Raw genomic sequence first — 18255 nt, forward strand, 5'->3', positions numbered from 1 at the left:
CTCTCTCTCTCTCTCTCTCTCTCTCTCTCTCTCTCTCTCTCTCTCTCTCTCTCTCTCTCTCTCTCTCTCTCTCTGTGTGTGTGTGTGTGTGGCGATCACCTTCAGTTGTTGGCCATTTGATACCCAATAGATTCACACGCACACAACACCCCCCCCCAACGCGTTGCATGTTGCGTGCCTGCAGCTGCTTCGGTCCATCTGGGATCGCAGTTCCTACGCCGATCTTGAAGGCGTCGAGACGTTCGCGCGCGTGTGTGCGGCGTTTGAAGCAGCAGCGCAACACAAGACGGGGCAACAGATCACGGTGTTGCAGGTACTCGCTCTTGTGCGTATGTGTGTGTGTGTATGTGAGTGAGTGAGTGAGTGCGTGAGTCAGTGAGTGAGTGGGTGGGTGAGTGGGTGGGTGAGTGGGTGCTTGAGTGGGTGGGTGAGTGAGTGAGTGACATTGATATTACGTTTGGGCAACTGCTTGCAAACAATGCTCCACTTGCATCATCGTCTGATTCCCGCACTCTTCTCACTTGCTCTCCTTCACAATCATGTCCCCATCACCAGGAGCCCGCATCCGTACATGTTGAGGTGATCAACGCCCTCAGGACCGCCCGCGTGAACATTAGCGACTACAAACGCATCGTCGCCACCCACACATCCGCAGCCGATGGTGATAAGGAGGAGGAGGAGCCAGAACAACAACAACAGCAGCAGCAGCAGCATTTTGTGCTGTCGCCACTGATGATGGCCATCAAGCCTGCTGTGACGCGGGATAACGTGGACATGTTGGCAGAGCAACTCCCACGCGTGTGCACACTTACAAAGATGCAGGTCAGATGCCCTGTGTGTGTCTGTGCGTGTGTGTGTGTGTGTGCGTGCGTGTGTGTGTGCGTGCGTGTGTGTGTGATAAGAGCTGCATGCAATGACGTGTCATCGTGCTGTCCTCAATGTAATTACTCGCCACTTTTCCCTTTTGTCTCCTCCTCCGCCTCGCCTTTTCCTCCCCCTTCCCAACACGCACACACCAGGTGCTGATGCTGCTGGCCGTCCAAGAGGTGCAGTCGGCGCAACTGCCACACGTGCACTCATCGGACCCCGTCCCGCGCTCGTTTGTGGACATGTGGGAATCAGCGATTGCGTTTCTTGATGGCGCAGCGCCAGCGGAGTTGGAACAGGTGAAGATTGGTGGGCTGTCATGCCTGAACGTGCACGTTTGTGTGTGTGTGTGTGTGTGTGTGTGTGTGTGTGTGTGTGTGTGTGTGTGTGTGTCTGTGTGTGTGTCTGTGTGTGTGTGTCTGTGTGTGTGTGTGTGTGTGTGCGTGTGTGCATTGTGTGCATGTTAGCGTTGAGTCTCAATACACGTCATGTGCGTGTGTGTTTGTTGGTGTGTGCTGCAGCATGCATTCATCTGTACTACACCTCACATGCCGCCTCCTTCTCTATTTTCCTCCACTCCCAACAGTTCCTGCGCGTGTGTGTGGATGAGAACTGGCCGCGTGTCGTCATTTCGTTTTGCTACAAATCCGCCATCAAACGAGCGCGCCAAACGGCCAACAGCGACAACGACGACGATGGTGTGTAGTGATGAGTGGATGGTGCAGTTGCCGCTCTGTTTTGACCAGTGGCACTTGCGTACATGTGACTTCGTTGTTCTGGCCACCTGTTACCACGCCTCGTGCTGGTTGCTCCCGTGCTTGGTGCTGACTGATGTTCTTCTTGTTTACTCTTCACATTGACAGCCCTGACCATCGAGCGAATGGTGGAGAGGAGGAAGAAGCTGACGGCGGAGCCAGCGATGAGGGTGAGGCTGTGTGGTCAATGCCGTGCAACACAGAAGGAGAGAGAGAGAGAGAGGGTGTGTGCGTGTGTGTGTGTGTGTTATGTGTAGGTGTTGTATGTGTGTATGTGTGTTGCGTTTATCGTTGTGCGGGCGTGCTGCAACACCTGTCAATACGAATTGATGCACCGCTGATTTCTCCTCACGACGCAACACATCCCACAATCACACGCACACACACACATTCACATATCACACGCACACACATGCACACCACACACATGCACACCACACACCACTTAGTTGTCCCACCGCGTTGCACAGCTGGGCGACGACTATGAGCAGATGTTTCTCGAGTGCGGTGATGATGCGGATTGTCTGTTTGCATTCGCTGTTCGCGTCATCGCAACCACCCGCGACTTCAAGGTTCCGCACAAGCTCAATGATGGTCATGGTGCTGTCGTGGTGTGGTTGTTGCTGGCGTGCTAGTAGGATGGCTGTGCTCTTCCTTGCTACACGCTTACACACACGCTTACACACACGCCCACGCTCACACACACGCACGCGCACACATACATGCACACACATACACATACATGCACACACATACACATACATACACATATACACGCGCATACCCGCATACATGTACCGACAGATTGCCGCTGCGGTGATTGCGGGCGATGATGTGCGCGATCTTGAGGCAGCGGTATCGGACGCCGTTTGCGCTCTCATCGCCACATACGCACACACGCGCACGCCCGAGATGAGCGCGTGTGTGCGCGCTGCGTTTGCTGCAGAACCGCTGGCGTGTGAGGCGACGGGTGCACTCAAAGCCGTCGTGGACACACTCGCAGCTGCAGCTGATGCACAGAAGCACCAAGCACACGACGCCCACAACGCAAGTGACGATGATGATGACGATAGTGATGACGATGACGACGAGTGGAGTGTTCACCCGCATGATTTGCTGCGCGTTGCGCTTGGCGAAGTGCGTGCATATGTGCTGTCATCGGAAGTGTCGAGTGAGGAGGTTGGATTCAAGTTGCAGGCCACGAAGCTGCTGGCCGCCCACCAGCACCGCATCGACACGTGGGATGACGACGACGATGACAGTGATGGTGACAGCGAGGGCGATGGCGAAGGGGATGATGATGTCCTGAACCGCATCGTCGGGAAACTCTCCGTCGCCAAACACTTGCACGAGGTGGGCACACGTGGTGTGTGTGTGTGTGTGTGTGTGTCTGTGTCTGTGTCTGTGTGTGTGTGTGTCTGTGTGTGTGTGTGTCTGTGTGTGTGTGATTGCGGAAGAGAATTGCTGGCGTCATTCGTTGCTTGCATTTGCAGCAATCTAATGCGTGATCACCAGCTCGTTCTCTTTCCCATTCATCCACCGCTCACAACCCAACCCCAACCCCAACCCCAACGCCGCCCTGCTTCCTTCATGCAGGCGCTTGGCGTGGACGTGTCCATGTGGCGTGGTGCAGACGCCGTGTCGCTGGTGCAGATTGTGCTGGCTGAGGCCGGCAGCAGCACCGACCGCTTCCTGCTCGGCCCAGCGCTCCTCAACACCTGGCACCGCGCATTTGTCGCCCCGCACATCAGCCGTGATGGTGATGGTGATGGTGATGGTGATGGTGATGGGAAGCAGCGGTGGGCAGAGGGGAGCCTTGCTGCTGCGTGGGAGCTGCTGTGCAAGATGGCGCTGGTCCATGATGCGGACGGCGACACGTTCCTGATGCTGTGTGCGTTCAAGGCCAAGTTTGCACATCACGAACTACCGCCAGCGACTGTCGAGCGCGCGCTGGGTAACCTCCGTGATCAGCACCCGCTGCAGGCGACAGCATGGCTGCTGGCAAATCAGCGCGGTAAAGAGCACTGGGAGCAGCTGCGGCCGAGGGAGGACAGCCGTCGCAGCCGCAAAGTGCTGACGTTTATTGCCTGCAGGCTCCACTTGCTGCCGCAGATTGCTGGCACGTGGCTGTATGTGCGCGTGCGCGATACGATTGTGGACGCCGTGCAGCAGAACGACGTTGTGCTGCTGCCAAACGTGGACGCTGCGGTGAAGGTGCACGAGGAAGGGCTGTGCATGCAGCTGCGGGCTGCTGGCTTGGAGGAGGAGGCGGAGGACCTGCACAGGAGGTGTCACGAGACGGCGCAGACATCGGCGTTTGCGGGCGTCATGCGGAGTTTCTTCTCCTAGCCCTCCTTACGTGTGTGTGTGTTGTGTGTGTGTGTGTGTGTTTCTCTTAGTGACCGTGGCTGCGAATCACGGATCAAGTGTTTATATCATGTCAGCGCAGGGGAGCACAAAATAGATGACAAGCGACAGTTCCTAAAGGTCAAAACAGAGCTAACAAAACTAATGGTGCACGGAAGAACGAGAAACAAGGGAAGAGGGGGGCGCACACACCAAGTAAACTCGATGTAACAGCAAGCACCACGAGCTCAGAACAAAGCGCATCCAACTGTATGTGTGTGTGTGCGTGTGTGTGTGCGTGTGTGTGTGTGTGTGTGTGTGTGTGTGTGTGTGTGTGTGTGTGTGTGTGTGTGTGTGTGGGATTGAGTGCACACAACGTGGCATCAGCGTGCTGATGTGGAGAGCATGACAGCGCCCGCACGCCCTAGAGGAGAGAGCACCAGGAGGAGAAGATGGAGGACGACTTCGTTGGCATCTTGATCGGCACCTTCTTGGAGAGATCGAGTGGCTTTCGCCTGCGCACGGAGAGCTTGTTTGCCTGCACAGCGCGGAGGCAGTCCTCTGCAAGCGTGGTGAAGGTGCGGTCGACGTTGGACCCCGTCTTGGCAGACACGACGCAGAATGGCATGTCCCGCTCCTCAGCCAGCGCGCGCCCGCGCTCAATCAGATTTGGCAGCGCGCGGTGGTGGTCGCTCTTGTTCGCCACCAGCACCTTGAGCGTGCCGGGTGCGATGTGCGCCTCTGTGTCAGGGAACCACCGCCTACCAAGCAACAGCAACACATGACAAGCGGTAACACGTGTGAGCAAGTGTGTGCATGAATGTGCGTGCGTGTGTGTGCGTGTGTGTGTGCGCGCAACCTGTGTGCGCACATGCATGTGCTTTACCTGAACAAACACAAAACACGGGAGCACGGCACTCACCGCGAGAGGTTGTCGAAGCTGTCTGGGTCTGTGACATCGTATGTGTAGATGACGGCCTAACGAAAAGCAAGAGGCGGTGATGCATGCATGTGTATGTGTTAGGATGTACATGTTGATGGAATGGGCTCTGGTGTTGTCGTGTGGTAACTCGCACGTGGGACAACTGCAAGTGTGCAACGATCACACATCACACACACGCACACATACACGCACACATACACGCCACGCAAGGGTCAGTAAGAGAGACAAACTCACGTGGGAGCCGCGGTAGTAGCTGCGAATAATTGACTGGAAGCGCTCTTGCCCGGCTGTGTCCCAGATTTGGACCTGTGGATGTGGTTGTGTGTGTGTGTGATTGCGCACGTTAAGAGATAGATGGACCTACAGTCGCACATGCACACGCAAACACGCACAAGTACCCCTCCCTCACACACACACACACACACACACACACACACACACACACACACACACACACACACACACACACACACACACACACGCACCTTGAGTTTGCTGCCCTCGAGGTTAAGCTGGTGGAAGAAAAAGTCCACGCCAACGGTCTCCACGGTTGTGTCTGGGAAGACGCCGTGTGTGTACCTGCTGATCAGGCTTGTCTTGCCAGTGCTTGCGTCGCCCACGATGATGAACTTGAAAAGGTAATCGTAGTCCATGTGGAACGAGTACATTTGAGCCGTCGTCATGGCTGCGCTGCGTACGTGTGTGTGTGTCTGCTGGAGTGCTTCTTCTTGTTCTTCTTGTTCTTCTTGTTCTTCGATGTGTTGCCGAGTCGCTCGCTGTCACGTGATGGATACCGGTTCTTGTTCGTGTCTGGAGCGTTGCTGCTGCTCTGGCTGCCTTGGCTGATGCTTCAAACCGCGCTCTCTGGCGTTGATCGCTGCTGTTGGTGGTGGTGGTAGTGGTGGTGGTGCTGCTGCTGCTGTCTTGTTGTTGGCACAGTGGAGGAAAATGAACAACCGAACGTTGTGTCTCCATTCATCCTGTTGCTGTTGTTGCAGTTATGTTCCCTCCACAGCTTCCACCGCTGCACATCTGCTTGTTGGCTGCATGCTGTGACTGTTCATTGCGTTGTTGTTGCTGCTGCTGCTGCTGCTGTTTGCCTTGCATTGCCTGCTGTTGTGGAGGCACGCCAGATGTGACAACACTGCACTTTCCAAACAGACAACACCGCAGTTCCGCGTTTGTGTGTTTGTGGGGTGCGCGGCAGTGTGTGGATGGCGAGTCCTGTCCGCTCACGGCGTAAAAATAGAAATCTGCCTTTCATCTGAAAGGCAAACTTGCCTTTGATAAACAACTGAAATCAGTTTCATTGAACCACCCACCAATACAAGAAGCAAGCAAGAAGCAAGACAAAAGCGAAGCGAACAACAGGCAGCAGCACAAAAAGAGCGATGACGTCCACCTCAGCGACGACGCCGCAGACGACGATGGTCGGCTTCTGCTGCCAGGCGTGCCGTGCCCCGTTGAAGCTGGATGCAGACTTCTCAGATGTCACCGCGGGCAGGAGGGAGACGTTTGCACGAGGTGAGACGCAAAGCCTTTGGGGAACAAAGGAGCGTGTGTGGTTGTTTGGTTGTTTGGTTTGTTTGTTTCGCGTTGCTTCGCTGCCTTGCTTCGGTTGTTGTGTGTGTGTGTGTGTGTGTGTGTGTGTGTGTGTGTGTGTGTGTGTGTGTGTGTGTGTGTGTGTGTATGATCGAATGTTGTTGTTCCACTGACGCGGGGAGTTGTGGTTCGATTGTTCTCCTTTCCGTGTAGAGTTGTCCTCTGTCAAGGCACCAGCAGAGCCCACCGTTGGCGATGCAGACGACGAAAACTTTACAGACATTGTCGACGACAAGTGCGTGTGTATGTGCGTGTTTGTCTGTCTGTGTGCGTGTTTGTCTGTCTGTGCGTGCGTGTGTGTGTGTGTGTGTGTGTCTCTCTCTCTCTCTCTCTCTCTCTCTCTCTCTCTCTCTCTGTCCGTTCATCCATCTGTCCATCTGTCTGCCTGCCAGTACATGTGTCGATGTGTGTCTGCATGTTGATATGCATGCTCAAAACTGCCCCACAGCTTCCGACGTGTCGTCTGAACCAATCCTGCACACATGCACATGCCATGTGCAGGTACGTTCGACCAAACTTTGGCAACTTGGATGACAACTCGTCACAGAACACCAAGGAGCAGCAGAACCAGGTGCGGTTGCACGTCCGTACAACTGTGCAGGATGGGTTGCTCACCGCTTGCTCACCGCTTGCTCACTCCTTGCTCACTCCTTTCTCACTCTTTGCTCACCGCTTGCTCACCGCTTGCTCACTCCCCTGCTCACATTCCCGAAACCCGCTTGTGGTTTTCAGTCTGCGATGGCGCTATTCGACTTTCTCTCCTCCCGAACAAACCTCGACCACCCGCTGTGCCAGGTGCGCCAAGCCTGCAACGCACTGTTCACAATAGCTGTTTGTTCAGCCATCCTGTGGTACCATGGTCATTGTGCTGCGAGCGCTGCGTTGCGTTGCTCACAGTGTTGTTGACCTGCTGATTCTTGGATTCTTGCTGGCAGGCGTGCACGGATTCGCTGCTGGATCAACTTGATGACGAGCTGCAACACGCGCACAAGGAGAAGCAGGATTACGAGTACGTGTGGACTGGGGGAGGGCATTGAAGGGAAGGTAGAACGTGTTTCCCATCACAGCCAAGCGCTGAGAACATCAGTGCTTGCACAGCCTGCCTTTCCACGCGTGGTTGACACGGTGTGTGTGTGTGTGTGTGTGTGTGTGTGTGTGTGTGTGTGTGTGTGTGTGTGTGTGTGTGTGTGTGTGTGTGTGTGTGTGTGTGTGTGTGTGTGTGTGTCATTCAGAGCGTTGTGGGATGAGCTGTCGTCTCTGAAGGTCACGACCTCAGTTGAAGAAATCGAGGCCGAGATTGCAGAGGTCAGTGATGTACATGTGTGCTTGTGTGTGCTTGTGTGTGCTTGTGTGTGTGTGTGACTGCTTGTGCGAGAATGTGTGCGTGTGTGTGTGCGAGACACACACACAGAGAGACAGTGTGCGTGGGGTTTTTTTTCGTGTTTTGTTCCGACCCATTCACGTCCTTTCGTCACTGGATGTCCATCCTCAAAATCATCACAATCATCAGCTTGAGAAGCAGGAGAAAGAGGCGTTGGCAGAGATTGAAGAGCAGGAGAAGCAGCGAGGTGGTTCCCAACGCATGCGATGCTGTACACGCACCTGCACTCTCCTACGTACATGTGTGCTTGTATATGTGTCTGTGTGTTTTGAAGGCCAGCGCTCCTTGACTCCTCAAACACCTCACGTGCCCATGACATGCGTGTGCATGCGTGTGCGCAACACCAGCGGAGATTGCGCAAATGAAAGCGGCGCAGGAGGCGGAGCTGAAGGTCCTGGAGGAGGAGGAGGAAAAGTACGCACAACCGCACACCAATGCCCGCTGTTGTTGCAGGAAGGGGGAGGGAGGCGAAGAAGGGGAAGGGGGGGGAGTGTGGACTCGTCGATGGCAGAGTGCGACCATTTGATTCACGGACAGTTGCCTACCAGGCACATTCAAGCTCTACGCATGTGCACCTCCTCACACACATCTTCGCACACACACACACACACACACACACACACACACACACACACACACACACACACACACACACACACGTGGCCGTTGTGTCTGCTGCAGGTATTGGCGGGAGTACAACGATTACCAGCGACAGCTGATTGAGTTTGAGGAGCGGCAGGACAGGTGCGTTCACGAGCGCACGATGGACAGCCCTTCCTCCGTTGTCATCTCAGAAAACACACACACACACACACACACACACACACACACACACACACACACACACACACACACACACACACACACAGCGACTTCAGCAAGGCCTCACCATGACTGCTGTGCTGCACACACACATGTGTGTGTGTGTGCGTTTGTTTAGTGTTGAGCACCAGTACCACCAGGCGTCGCAGCACTTGGAGGCGCTCAAGAAGACAAACGTCTTCAACGACACGTTCCACATCTGGTGCGCACCCGCTGGCAACGTGTGAACGTGGGATTATTGCTGGCTGGTATCTTCTCTGCATCATCTGCGACATGACATGTCAACGCCACTCACCTCACGTCACATCACCACACACGGCATCACATCACATCACATCTTGCGTCGTCAGGTACGATTCGCACTTTGGCACAATCAACGGCTTTCGTCTCGGCCGCCTCCCGTCTGTTCCGGTCAGTCGTGGTCGGCATGGTCGTGTTGGTGGTGGTGGTGGTGGTGGCGGTGGTGGTGTAGCTGTAGCTGTTGAAGTAATTGAAGTAGTACTTGCTTTGAATTTCACTGTGCAATGGGTCACGTGTGCCTCCCATGCGTTCACAAACCATCCAATATCATCAAACAATAACAACGCTGATCGTCCTCACGAACATCAACCACCACCACCACCGCTGCCTCGGTGTGCAGGTGTCGTGGGGCGAGGTGAATGCGGGCTGGGGCCACACTGTGCTGCTGCTCTACATCATGGCCCAACGCCTCGGCATCACATTCAAGGGGTGCGGCAAGCACACGCATGCATGTGATGTGGCTGTTGTATTGTCTTTGTTGACGGTGACATTGGTGCTGATGTTGACATTGCGGTTGGTGATGTTTGTGGTTGATGGGCAAGCATTGCCTTCAAGTCAATACACACACACATACTCACACGCACACGGACACACACACACACACACACACACACACACACATGCACATGCACATCCAACCCTCGCTCAACCAGGCGGCAGCTGCTGCCCAACGGGAGTTCATCGCGGATTCGCGTCGAGCGGTCGGATACGGAGCCCGCAGAGGACCTCCCACTCTTCGGATCAGGGTCCCGATTCTTCTCAGACCCAAAGTACTTGACACGTGCGCGTTCGTGTGTGTGTGTGTGTGTGTGTGTGTGTGTGTCTGTCTGTCTGTCTGTCTGTATGTCTGTCTGTCTGTCTGTCTGTCTGTCTGTATGTCTGTCTATGTGCCGCCATGACTGTCTCACCCGAAACCTTCCTCTGCATGTCATTTCGTCGTCTGTCAGGTTTGACAGCGGAATGAAGCACTTTCTCGAATGTGTTCGCCAGGTGTGTTGTGTGTGTGTGTGTGTGTGTGTGTGTGTGTGTGTGTGTGTGTGTGTGTGTGTGTGTGTGTGTGTGTGTGTGCGATCGTAGCTTTCACGATGCACATTTGTGAGGACGGATGCAGACCGCGGCGTTTTGAGTAACATACACTTTGATTGTGCTCTTGAAACACAACACACACACACATTTACACGCACACACATTGACACGCATTCACATTCACACGCTCATATATTCACGCACACACACACACACACACACGGACATTGTTCACCTTCTTGCAGTTCAAGGACAATGTCGATTCGCATGATCCGCACTTCAAGCTGCCGTATGCCGTCAACGCGGACGGGACAATCAGCGACGGGAAGCAGAACCTCTCCATATGCATGCAGAACAACACGGAGGAGAACTGGACCAAGGCCCTCAAGTTCATGCTCACCAACCTCAAGTGGTGCCTCGCGTGGATGTGCAAGCAGATGGCGTCGTGAGCAGCAATCACCCATGCAGTGGGTGGAGGAGTGATGATGGTGGAGGGGCGTTACTGTGATGGCTTTGGTTTGTTGGCATGTTCACAGGTTTGTGGTGTTGCTGCTGCAAGCGCTTCGCCTCAAATGACGTGTTGTTTCTGTTATAAACTTTAATTGAAGTGGAACTCGCTTATTCAAGGCTTTGCCTGCACGGCTACAAAACACACAGCGCACAATGCAACGTGATACAATGTACAACAACAACAACAACAACAACAACAACAACAACAACAACAACAACAACAACAACAACAACAACAACAAGCACCTTGCTCTTCTTGTTGGTGTTGTTATCGCTGCTGTGCTTGGTGATCGTGAAGTATCTGTTTCACTTGATCGCACGTTGCGCCGACCACGAGGATATCGTCATCCGTGCCACGGGCGGTCCGGGCAGCATCAAACACTTCACGACGCACTGCACACTTCTCGGAGCACCGCCCCTGCCCTGGATCCCGGAACACCACGTGTTCTTGCTCGCCTGTTGTGGCAGCCAGGCCTTCAAAGACGATGTAGTGGCCAATGTATGGCTGAGTGTAGTCCGCGGTGGGAAGGCCGCAGTCACGGCAGTCCAGCTGCAGCACATTGACAAGCACGATGATGGCCAGTCCGTTAGCTCGCAGTGTGAGCAGCTCTTCCAGTGTCAATCGCGCATCCACCATGGCCGGGGCCTCTGTCTCATACAGTTGTGCTACGCTCTGCTTCACGACGCCACTTGGACCGCATGTGCTTGCTGCTGTGGCGCACGCTGTGGTTGTCCCTCCTGTTGTGGCCGCTGTTGGAGTGGACATGGAGCCGCATGCTGGTGCAGCGAGGTCCAACGCCCACGACATGACATCAACTGTGCCTTCTTGGCCACTGCGTTCCTGTTGTTCCTTGTCTTCGTGGCTCTGGTCGAGGGGTCGCTCTCGCTGCTGCTGCTCTTGCTGCTCTTGCTGCTCTTGCTGCTGCTCTTGGTGGTGTTGTGGGTGTAGTGGGCGGTCCATTGTGGGTGCTTGTGTGCTGTTGTTGTAGAAGGGCAGGTCTGCGTACGCGTCTGCGTCCAGGACTGTCGTGGTGGTGCACAGGGTACTCGGTGTATCAAACGCTGTCTTGAGTACATACAATAGCTCCACTGTCCACGCATACCCGCTCGTATATGCTTGGAACGCCTCCAAGACGTCATCAAGGATGGCTTCGTGGTTCCCACTCAGACTGAGCTGCGCAAACCTCAGGTCTTCCACGTTCTCCACCGCGTCTTCCTCCCGTTGTTGCTGCGGTTGTCGCTGCGTGCATGTCCCTCCTTCACCATCTTCGCTGTGTTTACTGTCTTCACTGGCGTGGGACTGCAAGGCCATGGCCAGGCACGCCAGCCCGCAATCCCACGTGAAGCGCTGCTTGATTGTGGTTGTGGTCATCATCGTCCGCCTCTCGCCGAATTCTGGTCACAGCTTCAACCACTTTTCCACAATGATGGGGTGAATTGAGTCTGGCTGCATGAGTGTGCGTGTGTTTGCACCACGTGCTTGCGCAATATAACTTCTACTACATATACCACGACAGTAACAAAGGGTGTGCGTGCGTGCGTGTGCGTGCGTGTGCGGAGGGAGAGGGAGAGAGATGCAAAGATGGAGATGGAGAGAGAGAGAGAGAGAGCGTGTGTGTGTGAGTATGTGTGTATGGGTGTGTGAGTATGAGTGAGTGTGTGCGTGTGTGTGTATGGGTGTATGTGTGTATGGGCGTATGTGTGTGTGTATGTGCATGTCATGCAGAGGAGGCGTTTGTGCCACCGGTGGAAGCCGACAAGTGCTCCAGCCACTTCTTGCAAGCGCCCTCATCCGGGAATCCAAACGTGTGTGCACCACCAGAGGCAGTTCGGATCTGCAGAGGAGGTGACGTACACATGTGGGCGCGAGCGAGCATAAGCGAACATGGATACAGCTTGTTCATAAGCTGTCTTCCTTCCTTCTGAGCTCATCATCAACACCAACACACATACACACGCACGTGCATACACATGTACACACACACACATGCATACACATGTACACACATACATGTGATAGCACGCACCTCGAAGGTAAAGAGGTCATCGCGGGGGTATATCGGAGAGAGGGTTGCATCAGCGAGGTAGAGCACGAGCGCGCCGGCAGCGTCCCGTGCACTCTTGTACATGTACAACACATCCGCCTGCAAAGTGCACAATAAACGCACACGCGCCAACAGACAAGGAGAGAAAGGACATGAGCAAGAGGGAGCATAGGAAGAGCAACCACAGCGCTGCATGCAGGCCATGTTGTGTGTGTATGTGTGTGTGTGCATGTTTGTGTGTGCATGCGGGAAGACTGACATCGAGGACGGCGTATGCGCGGGTCCAGCCCGTCTGCGCATACCGCAGCACCCATCCTTTGAAGGTACACGTCTCCAGCAGGGACGAGTTGATTTCGTTCACAGGGGACGTGCGCCTGCAGCAAAGCGAGAGGAAGAAGAAGAGAAGGGGAGAAGGGGAAGAGAGACGGAGAAGGGGTGAACGGCGACAAATGAGCGCCAGGAGGCCGCGTGGGTGGGTGTGTGAGAGAGACCAGAGACAGCGAGACAGCGAGACACAGACAGAGACAAAGACAAAGAGAGCACACGCGCAGTGTGTATGCAAAGAGACACAGAGGGAGAGCGACGGTTGTGCAAGACACAGCACATGACACAAACACACACACACACACACACACACACACACACACACACACACACACACAAGCATACGCACCCGACAGTGCTGGACCGCGAGATTGCGCGGCCGCGGTGTACGCTCTGTCGCCGGCCCATCCCGCCTGCAGCGATGGCACGGTGATCAGCAAGGTCAACAACAACAGAGCAGAGTGAGGGACGAACGCTCGCTCAGCAAACGCACACGCACACACACGCCAGAAGGGGCACGTTTATGGTTTCAACATGCATACATGCAGAAAAGTACACACAAGTACACACGAATACACGCTAGCCCACACAAGCACATAACAGTACAAGCACGTGCTCACAGACCGACAGATACACACACACACGCACACATGCACGCACCTGTGCTGTCAATCTCCATGCGTTCGAGCTGCTCTGTGATGGCAGTGACCCAGCGCTGCTTGTCTGAGCGGGACTCTGCGTGGAACTCGTACGACTTCTTGTGCGGGCCAACGAGCCGGAGGGTCAGCTGCACGGCGGCATCGTGGCATCATGTGTGCGTGTGTGTGTGCGTGTGCGTGCGTGTGTGTGTGTGTGTGTGTGTGTGTGTGTGTGTGTGTGTGTGTGTGTGTAAGTGTGTGTGTGTGTGTGTGTAAGTGCGTACGTGCGGGGGAGAGGAGTGGAGGAGCGTCATACACACACACTCACACACACACACACACAATACACATATACAGTGTTGCCGGTACCCACGTCTGTGTCGTCGCTTGCAGCGTTGAGGCTGTAGCCGGCCAGGGGGATGACCCCTTTGTCTGCCAGTTCAACGATGCACGTTGCAGTGACGTGAGATGGCACATCGCAGGGGTGGAGGAAGTGGGAAGCAAGCGTGACAAACAAGTACCACGGGGAAACAAAGCATGAGAAGCAGCATCTGCAGCGTAGATTGACAGAATCCACACCACCACCACTACCAACCCCTCGCAACCACGCAAAACAGCAAGGACCGACCTGCAGAGGGATCGGTGGCCGCGGCCGCCGTCTTCCAATAATACAGAATGCCGTCGTTCTCAAGCACACACCTGCAACAACAACAACACACACGCGCGCGCGCGCACACACACACACACACACACAACTGTGAGACCGCTAAATCCGTACACACACACACGCACACGCACACGCACACGCACACGCACGTATCGTACCATCGCCGCTTCCATTTGCTGCCAGCAATGCCACCACTCAGCTTCTGCAGGTACCCGTAACAGGATCCGTACAGCGGAACCGCTGTTGTGTGTGTGTTTGGAACCCGCACACCATGGCAAAAAGGGCAATTATGAGCATGATGCAGCGGCACACGGGACCACGCACGCACCCCCAAGGCCTTCAAACACTTCAAACACGCGCCCGACAAAACCATCGACCAACGCACAGTCGCCGTCGAATGTGTCATCAAGGCGGGCTTCCACGTCCTAGAACCAAGCAGCGGCATCGCCCCACAAAGCAAGGGAATGGCATCCAGTCACATCATGTCACCAAGACAGAGCTGCACCACCGCTGCCTCATCACCTGCCCTAATCTGTCTGTCCTTTGTCCTTCTGACCTGACAGACTTGCCCGTGCCTCACGCACCAACCAATCATACACTCAATCATGCACACACACACACACACACACACACACACACACACACACACACACACACACACACACACACACACACACACACACGCACGCACACACACACACACACACACAGAGTCACGCATACATGTACACATGCCTTGTAGCAGTTGAGCAGGGCCTGCACCATGTCCTCGAGCTCCTCGATCTTCTCCTGCTGCTGCTGGATTGTCTGCAGCGCCGCGTCCAGCTTCGCCTCCATCGCCTGCTGTGCTGTTGGTTCTTGTTCGTAGTTGTTGGGCGTGGTTGTGTGCTGTGTTTGTGGTCTTCCTTCCCTTGAAATTGGCATCGAATCCATTCCGTCAGGCACGAAGAATTTATTATTGCACAAGCGCACAAACAACACACACACACGCACACACACAGGCAAGCATACGGGCCGAGAAATACGATAGACTGACAGGAATACACGCACGTGCAAAGAAAGAGGCAGAAGCGATAGAAGCAGGAAAAGAGTCAAGACAATAACCATTAGCAAGGGGAAGAGATGCACAGCCATGTGTATGTGTGAGTGGTGGAGGCAGGTGATGAACATCACCACGATCACCACCAATGTTGGTGCTGTTGTAAACTAGGATGAGTTGAGCGCGTTTGTGCCTCCATAGTTAATCCATGCCAGCAGCTGCTTGGCAGTCAGCGACAGCACGAGATAGACAATCTCCCCATACAAGTAGTCCTTCCACTTGCCAATCTGTGCGTGTGTGTGCGTGTGTGTGTGTGTGTGCGTGTGTGTGTGTGTGTGTGAGCGAGTATGCATATTTGAGAGCTACCGAAAACGCACAGTCCATTGTGTTGCACTCAACACCACGAACGCACCTCCTTGAGCTGCAGGAACATGTTGATGGCAAAGGTGAGGTCGCAGAAGAAGAGGATGAAGATGATCGCCCACACAAACCCCGGTGGATCCTGCCATCATCATCATCAAAGCACGAAACAGCCAGAGGCCCGCGGTGAGAACTAGGGTGTTGTCGACAGCGCGCAAACGGCAGGAAAGCACAGAACAAGCAGTCCAAGAAAGGCAAGAAAGGAAAGAGAAGTACGCCAGCGCACACACTTGCTTGCGCATGAAAATCCTCCACAGACGCGTGCATGCGCATGTAACCCTTCACGGCTGTACTCTCGCAAACACACACGCATGCAGAGTCACGTACGCCAGTGCTGACGCCCTGGAAAAAGTATGACGTCACAATTGCCCAAGAAATCACGTGGGGAATGAACCCACACCTGTGGCATCGCAGCAACGCGCAGCATCCGGTGAGACATGAGAACGATCGCGAGTCTGGTTACCATGTCCATAACGGTGCATGGACATGCAACACCCAGCGCTGCAGACCTCGGTAGGCTATCAAAACTGAATTACACACAGTCACAGAGACGCAAGCAAGCACTCAAACATAGACAGACACACACACACATAAACACACGCACATAGACACACACGACACGACACGACACAACACAACACAACACAACACAAGACGGCAACGGACCAAAAGGGAACGAGCGTCTTCTTCTCCGGCTGCCCCTGGAGATGGTGTGTTGTGATCTCCTGAGTGAGGCCAAAGAGCATGGTGGACATGGTCAGGCCGAAGATGGCGATGAGGAGGTGGAGATCCAGCACGCCAGAGAGCTGCGCAATCTGCACCCGCATCACGGACGCAGACAGGCTGTACTCAATCCACCTGCAGCATGTCACACGTGCACCACGGCAACACAAGTGGAGTTGGACGTGGTGAGCTGTTGTGCAAAATTGAGAGAGGGAGAGAAGGGGGAGGGAGGGAAGCGTGTGGGGTGGCGTGACACACAGGGCGCGGTGGCATGCCACACGGCGTGACTTTTGGCAACACACACACAACAAAACAACAACAACAACAACAACAACAACAACAACAACAACAACAACAACAACAACAACAACAACAACAACAACAACAACAACAACAACAACAACAACAACGCATGTGCAAACATATAGGCACGCACAGCATGTCATACAAACGCACGCACTCACACAATATACACACACGCCACGGCAACGGCACCTGTACGGGTTCTGAGCGAGCTTGAGGTAGTCTTCGTATGAGCGACGCAGCACCGTCGCCACAAGCAGGTGATCCAGGGCAGCAAGCAGTAGAAAGATGCCAGAATAATACCTGCACAGCAACAAGACGGTAAAGACAGCCGCGAGCAAGGCACGCAGCAATGAGAAAATGAGATGACACAACACACTGGCACCCAGCAAACGCGTGTCATCCCCCACATACAACGCCAAGCCCAGCATACAACAAACACACACGCACACACACACACACACAAGGGCTCCAGAGCAGCAACAAGGCAGACTTACCCAACGACAGAGCGGCCTTTGTTGCTGACAACGGGGGCCCATTCCTCAGGGTTGCCACGTTCACTGGCATATGTGGTAAACACAAGCGCATACTAACGTGGAGGCAAACAACGCCACAACCAACGTGAGCGCCAAGAACAGGTACACCCAGACATATACGAGCAACAGTCGCAACCGCGACTCCAGTAACATAGGCAGTGGACCACCCACATCGCCCCCCCCCCAACACACACACACACACACACACACACACACACACACACACACACACACACACACACACACACACACACAGAGCCAGTTCAGTCGTACGTTGCCTTGATCTGTGAGAGCAAAGATGATGAAGCTTGTCAGGAGATTGAAGAGGGCAGTCCACATGTTCCACTTGAACAGCGAGGTGCTCCGCTATCATGCACGTGTGCAGAAGCATCGACAAAAAGCCACCCACCCAACTCATGTGAGCACTGCTTTCAAGGGCACAAATGGTGGGGCTGTGTCGTGTGACATGCTCGGCCAGGGCAACATCTGGCACCATGATTAGCCAGTCAAGACGCAAGCATGCATGCATTCTGTCACAGAGTGGACACGCCCATTCCCCTCCCCGGAAAACAAGCAAAGCCAACAACGCATGCCAACACGCATGGAGAGCCTGTACCTCAATGTCGAGGACCACGATGGAGCTGATGGACCGCGGCGAGTGGATGTGGGCCGGTATGCGCTGCCCGCTGGACATGCTCTCCGTCGTCGACATGGCTGCCTAGGACGTGTGTCGAAGGGTGACGGGTAGCTGCAATGTGGAGAGAGGAGGCGCTCAAGCGTTAATTTGGTTGCTGGGTGAATGGTGAACAGGCCAGATGGGGAGGAGGGGGGAGGGGCGGTGTTGATGAGAAAATATGACCCTTGTGGCTGGTGTGTGGTTGCTGTGCTCGTGGTGAATGAGACGACAGAATAACCATGAACAAGTGAACGCAACACTGAATGCAACTGAGTACACTCGAGCAGGCCCAAGCTCACATCATCACGTCACCTCAACATAGGGAAGGCAAC

The 18255-nt window shown here is 54.6% G+C and overlaps 6 protein-coding genes across 6 annotated transcripts in view; 2 read left to right on the forward strand and 4 right to left on the reverse strand.

The window, feature by feature from the left end:
- The window catches only part of PTSG_12757 (AGC/DMPK/ROCK protein kinase), a 25892-nt gene extending 21772 nt beyond the window's left edge, over positions 1–4120 (forward strand). Inside the window, exons 48-55 of the mRNA XM_004990315.1 lie at positions 185–313; positions 556–822; positions 1020–1166; positions 1454–1565; positions 1731–1792; positions 2072–2194; positions 2427–2975; positions 3219–4120. Coding sequence (XP_004990372.1) covers positions 185–313; positions 556–822; positions 1020–1166; positions 1454–1565; positions 1731–1792; positions 2072–2194; positions 2427–2975; positions 3219–3971 — 2142 coding nt within the window. The 3' untranslated portion in view covers positions 3972–4120. The remainder of the gene's footprint in view (positions 1–184; positions 314–555; positions 823–1019; positions 1167–1453; positions 1566–1730; positions 1793–2071; positions 2195–2426; positions 2976–3218) is intronic.
- Positions 4121–4392: 272 nt separating this feature from the next.
- PTSG_08582 (uncharacterized protein) lies at positions 4393–5594 on the reverse strand (the record flags this gene model as incomplete). Its single annotated transcript, XM_004990316.1, has 4 exons — positions 4393–4729; positions 4891–4946; positions 5146–5217; positions 5397–5594. The coding sequence occupies 4 exons, from the start codon at positions 5592–5594 to the stop codon at positions 4393–4395; spliced, it is 663 nt and encodes a 220-aa protein (XP_004990373.1).
- Positions 5595–6226: 632 nt separating this feature from the next.
- PTSG_08583 (uncharacterized protein) lies at positions 6227–10660 on the forward strand. Its single transcript, XM_004990317.1, has 15 exons — positions 6227–6435; positions 6667–6748; positions 7015–7084; positions 7246–7308; positions 7449–7522; positions 7746–7818; positions 8024–8081; positions 8242–8308; positions 8576–8638; positions 8835–8918; positions 9067–9127; positions 9357–9445; positions 9670–9786; positions 9964–10006; positions 10288–10660. Exons 1-15 carry the CDS (start codon positions 6303–6305, stop codon positions 10489–10491), a joined length of 1281 nt encoding a protein of 426 aa, XP_004990374.1. The 5' UTR covers positions 6227–6302; the 3' UTR covers positions 10492–10660.
- PTSG_08584 (uncharacterized protein) lies at positions 10661–11927 on the reverse strand (the record flags this gene model as incomplete). The annotated part of the gene is made up of 2 exons (XM_004990318.1): positions 10661–10684; positions 10863–11927. 2 exons carry the CDS (start codon positions 11925–11927, stop codon positions 10661–10663), a joined length of 1089 nt encoding a protein of 362 aa, XP_004990375.1.
- A 107-nt stretch (positions 11928–12034) lies between these two features.
- On the reverse strand, positions 12035–15137 carry PTSG_08585 (uncharacterized protein). The gene is made up of 10 exons (XM_004990319.1): positions 14962–15137; positions 14612–14651; positions 14385–14466; positions 14188–14258; positions 13933–13991; positions 13582–13708; positions 13271–13334; positions 12857–12971; positions 12580–12696; positions 12035–12387 (listed from the first exon to the last, which is right to left on the reverse strand). Exons 1-10 carry the CDS (start codon positions 15061–15063, stop codon positions 12271–12273), a joined length of 894 nt encoding a protein of 297 aa, XP_004990376.1. The 5' UTR covers positions 15064–15137; the 3' UTR covers positions 12035–12270.
- Positions 15138–15163: 26 nt separating this feature from the next.
- PTSG_08586 (uncharacterized protein) lies at positions 15164–18177 on the reverse strand. Its single transcript, XM_004990320.1, has 8 exons — positions 17864–18177; positions 17521–17613; positions 17209–17300; positions 16904–17014; positions 16352–16543; positions 16013–16085; positions 15678–15767; positions 15164–15552 (listed from the first exon to the last, which is right to left on the reverse strand). The coding sequence occupies exons 1-8, from the start codon at positions 17957–17959 to the stop codon at positions 15433–15435; spliced, it is 867 nt and encodes a 288-aa protein (XP_004990377.1). The 5' UTR covers positions 17960–18177; the 3' UTR covers positions 15164–15432.
- Between the last annotated feature and the right edge of the window lie 78 nt (positions 18178–18255).

This window comes from Salpingoeca rosetta (genome assembly GCF_000188695.1).
Source record: "Salpingoeca rosetta unplaced genomic scaffold supercont1.24, whole genome shotgun sequence".
Lineage (NCBI taxonomy): Eukaryota > Choanoflagellata > Craspedida > Salpingoecidae > Salpingoeca > Salpingoeca rosetta.

Excerpts from the sequence above, each read along its gene's own strand:
- PTSG_08586 (XM_004990320.1), bottom strand. The coding sequence starts at position 17,959 with ATGTCGACGACGGAGAGCATGTCCAGCGGGCAGCGCATACCGGCCCAC. Across the intron at positions 16,086-16,351 it reads AAGACGCTCGTTCCCTTTTG|GTGTGGGTTCATTCCCCACG; the intron begins GTCCGTTGCCGT and ends GCGATGCCACAG. Across the intron at positions 15,768-16,012 it reads TCCAGGGCGTCAGCACTGGC|GATCCACCGGGGTTTGTGTG; the intron begins GTACGTGACTCT and ends TGATGATGGCAG.
- PTSG_08583 (XM_004990317.1), top strand. The coding sequence starts at position 6,303 with ATGACGTCCACCTCAGCGACGACGCCGCAGACGACGATGGTCGGCTTC. Across the intron at positions 6,749-7,014 it reads ACAGACATTGTCGACGACAA|GTACGTTCGACCAAACTTTG; the intron begins GTGCGTGTGTAT and ends TGCCATGTGCAG. Across the intron at positions 8,639-8,834 it reads TTTGAGGAGCGGCAGGACAG|TGTTGAGCACCAGTACCACC; the intron begins GTGCGTTCACGA and ends GCGTTTGTTTAG.
- PTSG_08585 (XM_004990319.1), bottom strand. The coding sequence starts at position 15,063 with ATGGAGGCGAAGCTGGACGCGGCGCTGCAGACAATCCAGCAGCAGCAG. Across the intron at positions 14,652-14,961 it reads CCCTGCTCAACTGCTACAAG|GACGTGGAAGCCCGCCTTGA; the intron begins GCATGTGTACAT and ends GCTTGGTTCTAG. Across the intron at positions 13,709-13,932 it reads CTGCAAGCGACGACACAGAC|CTGACCCTCCGGCTCGTTGG; the intron begins GTGGGTACCGGC and ends GCCGCCGTGCAG.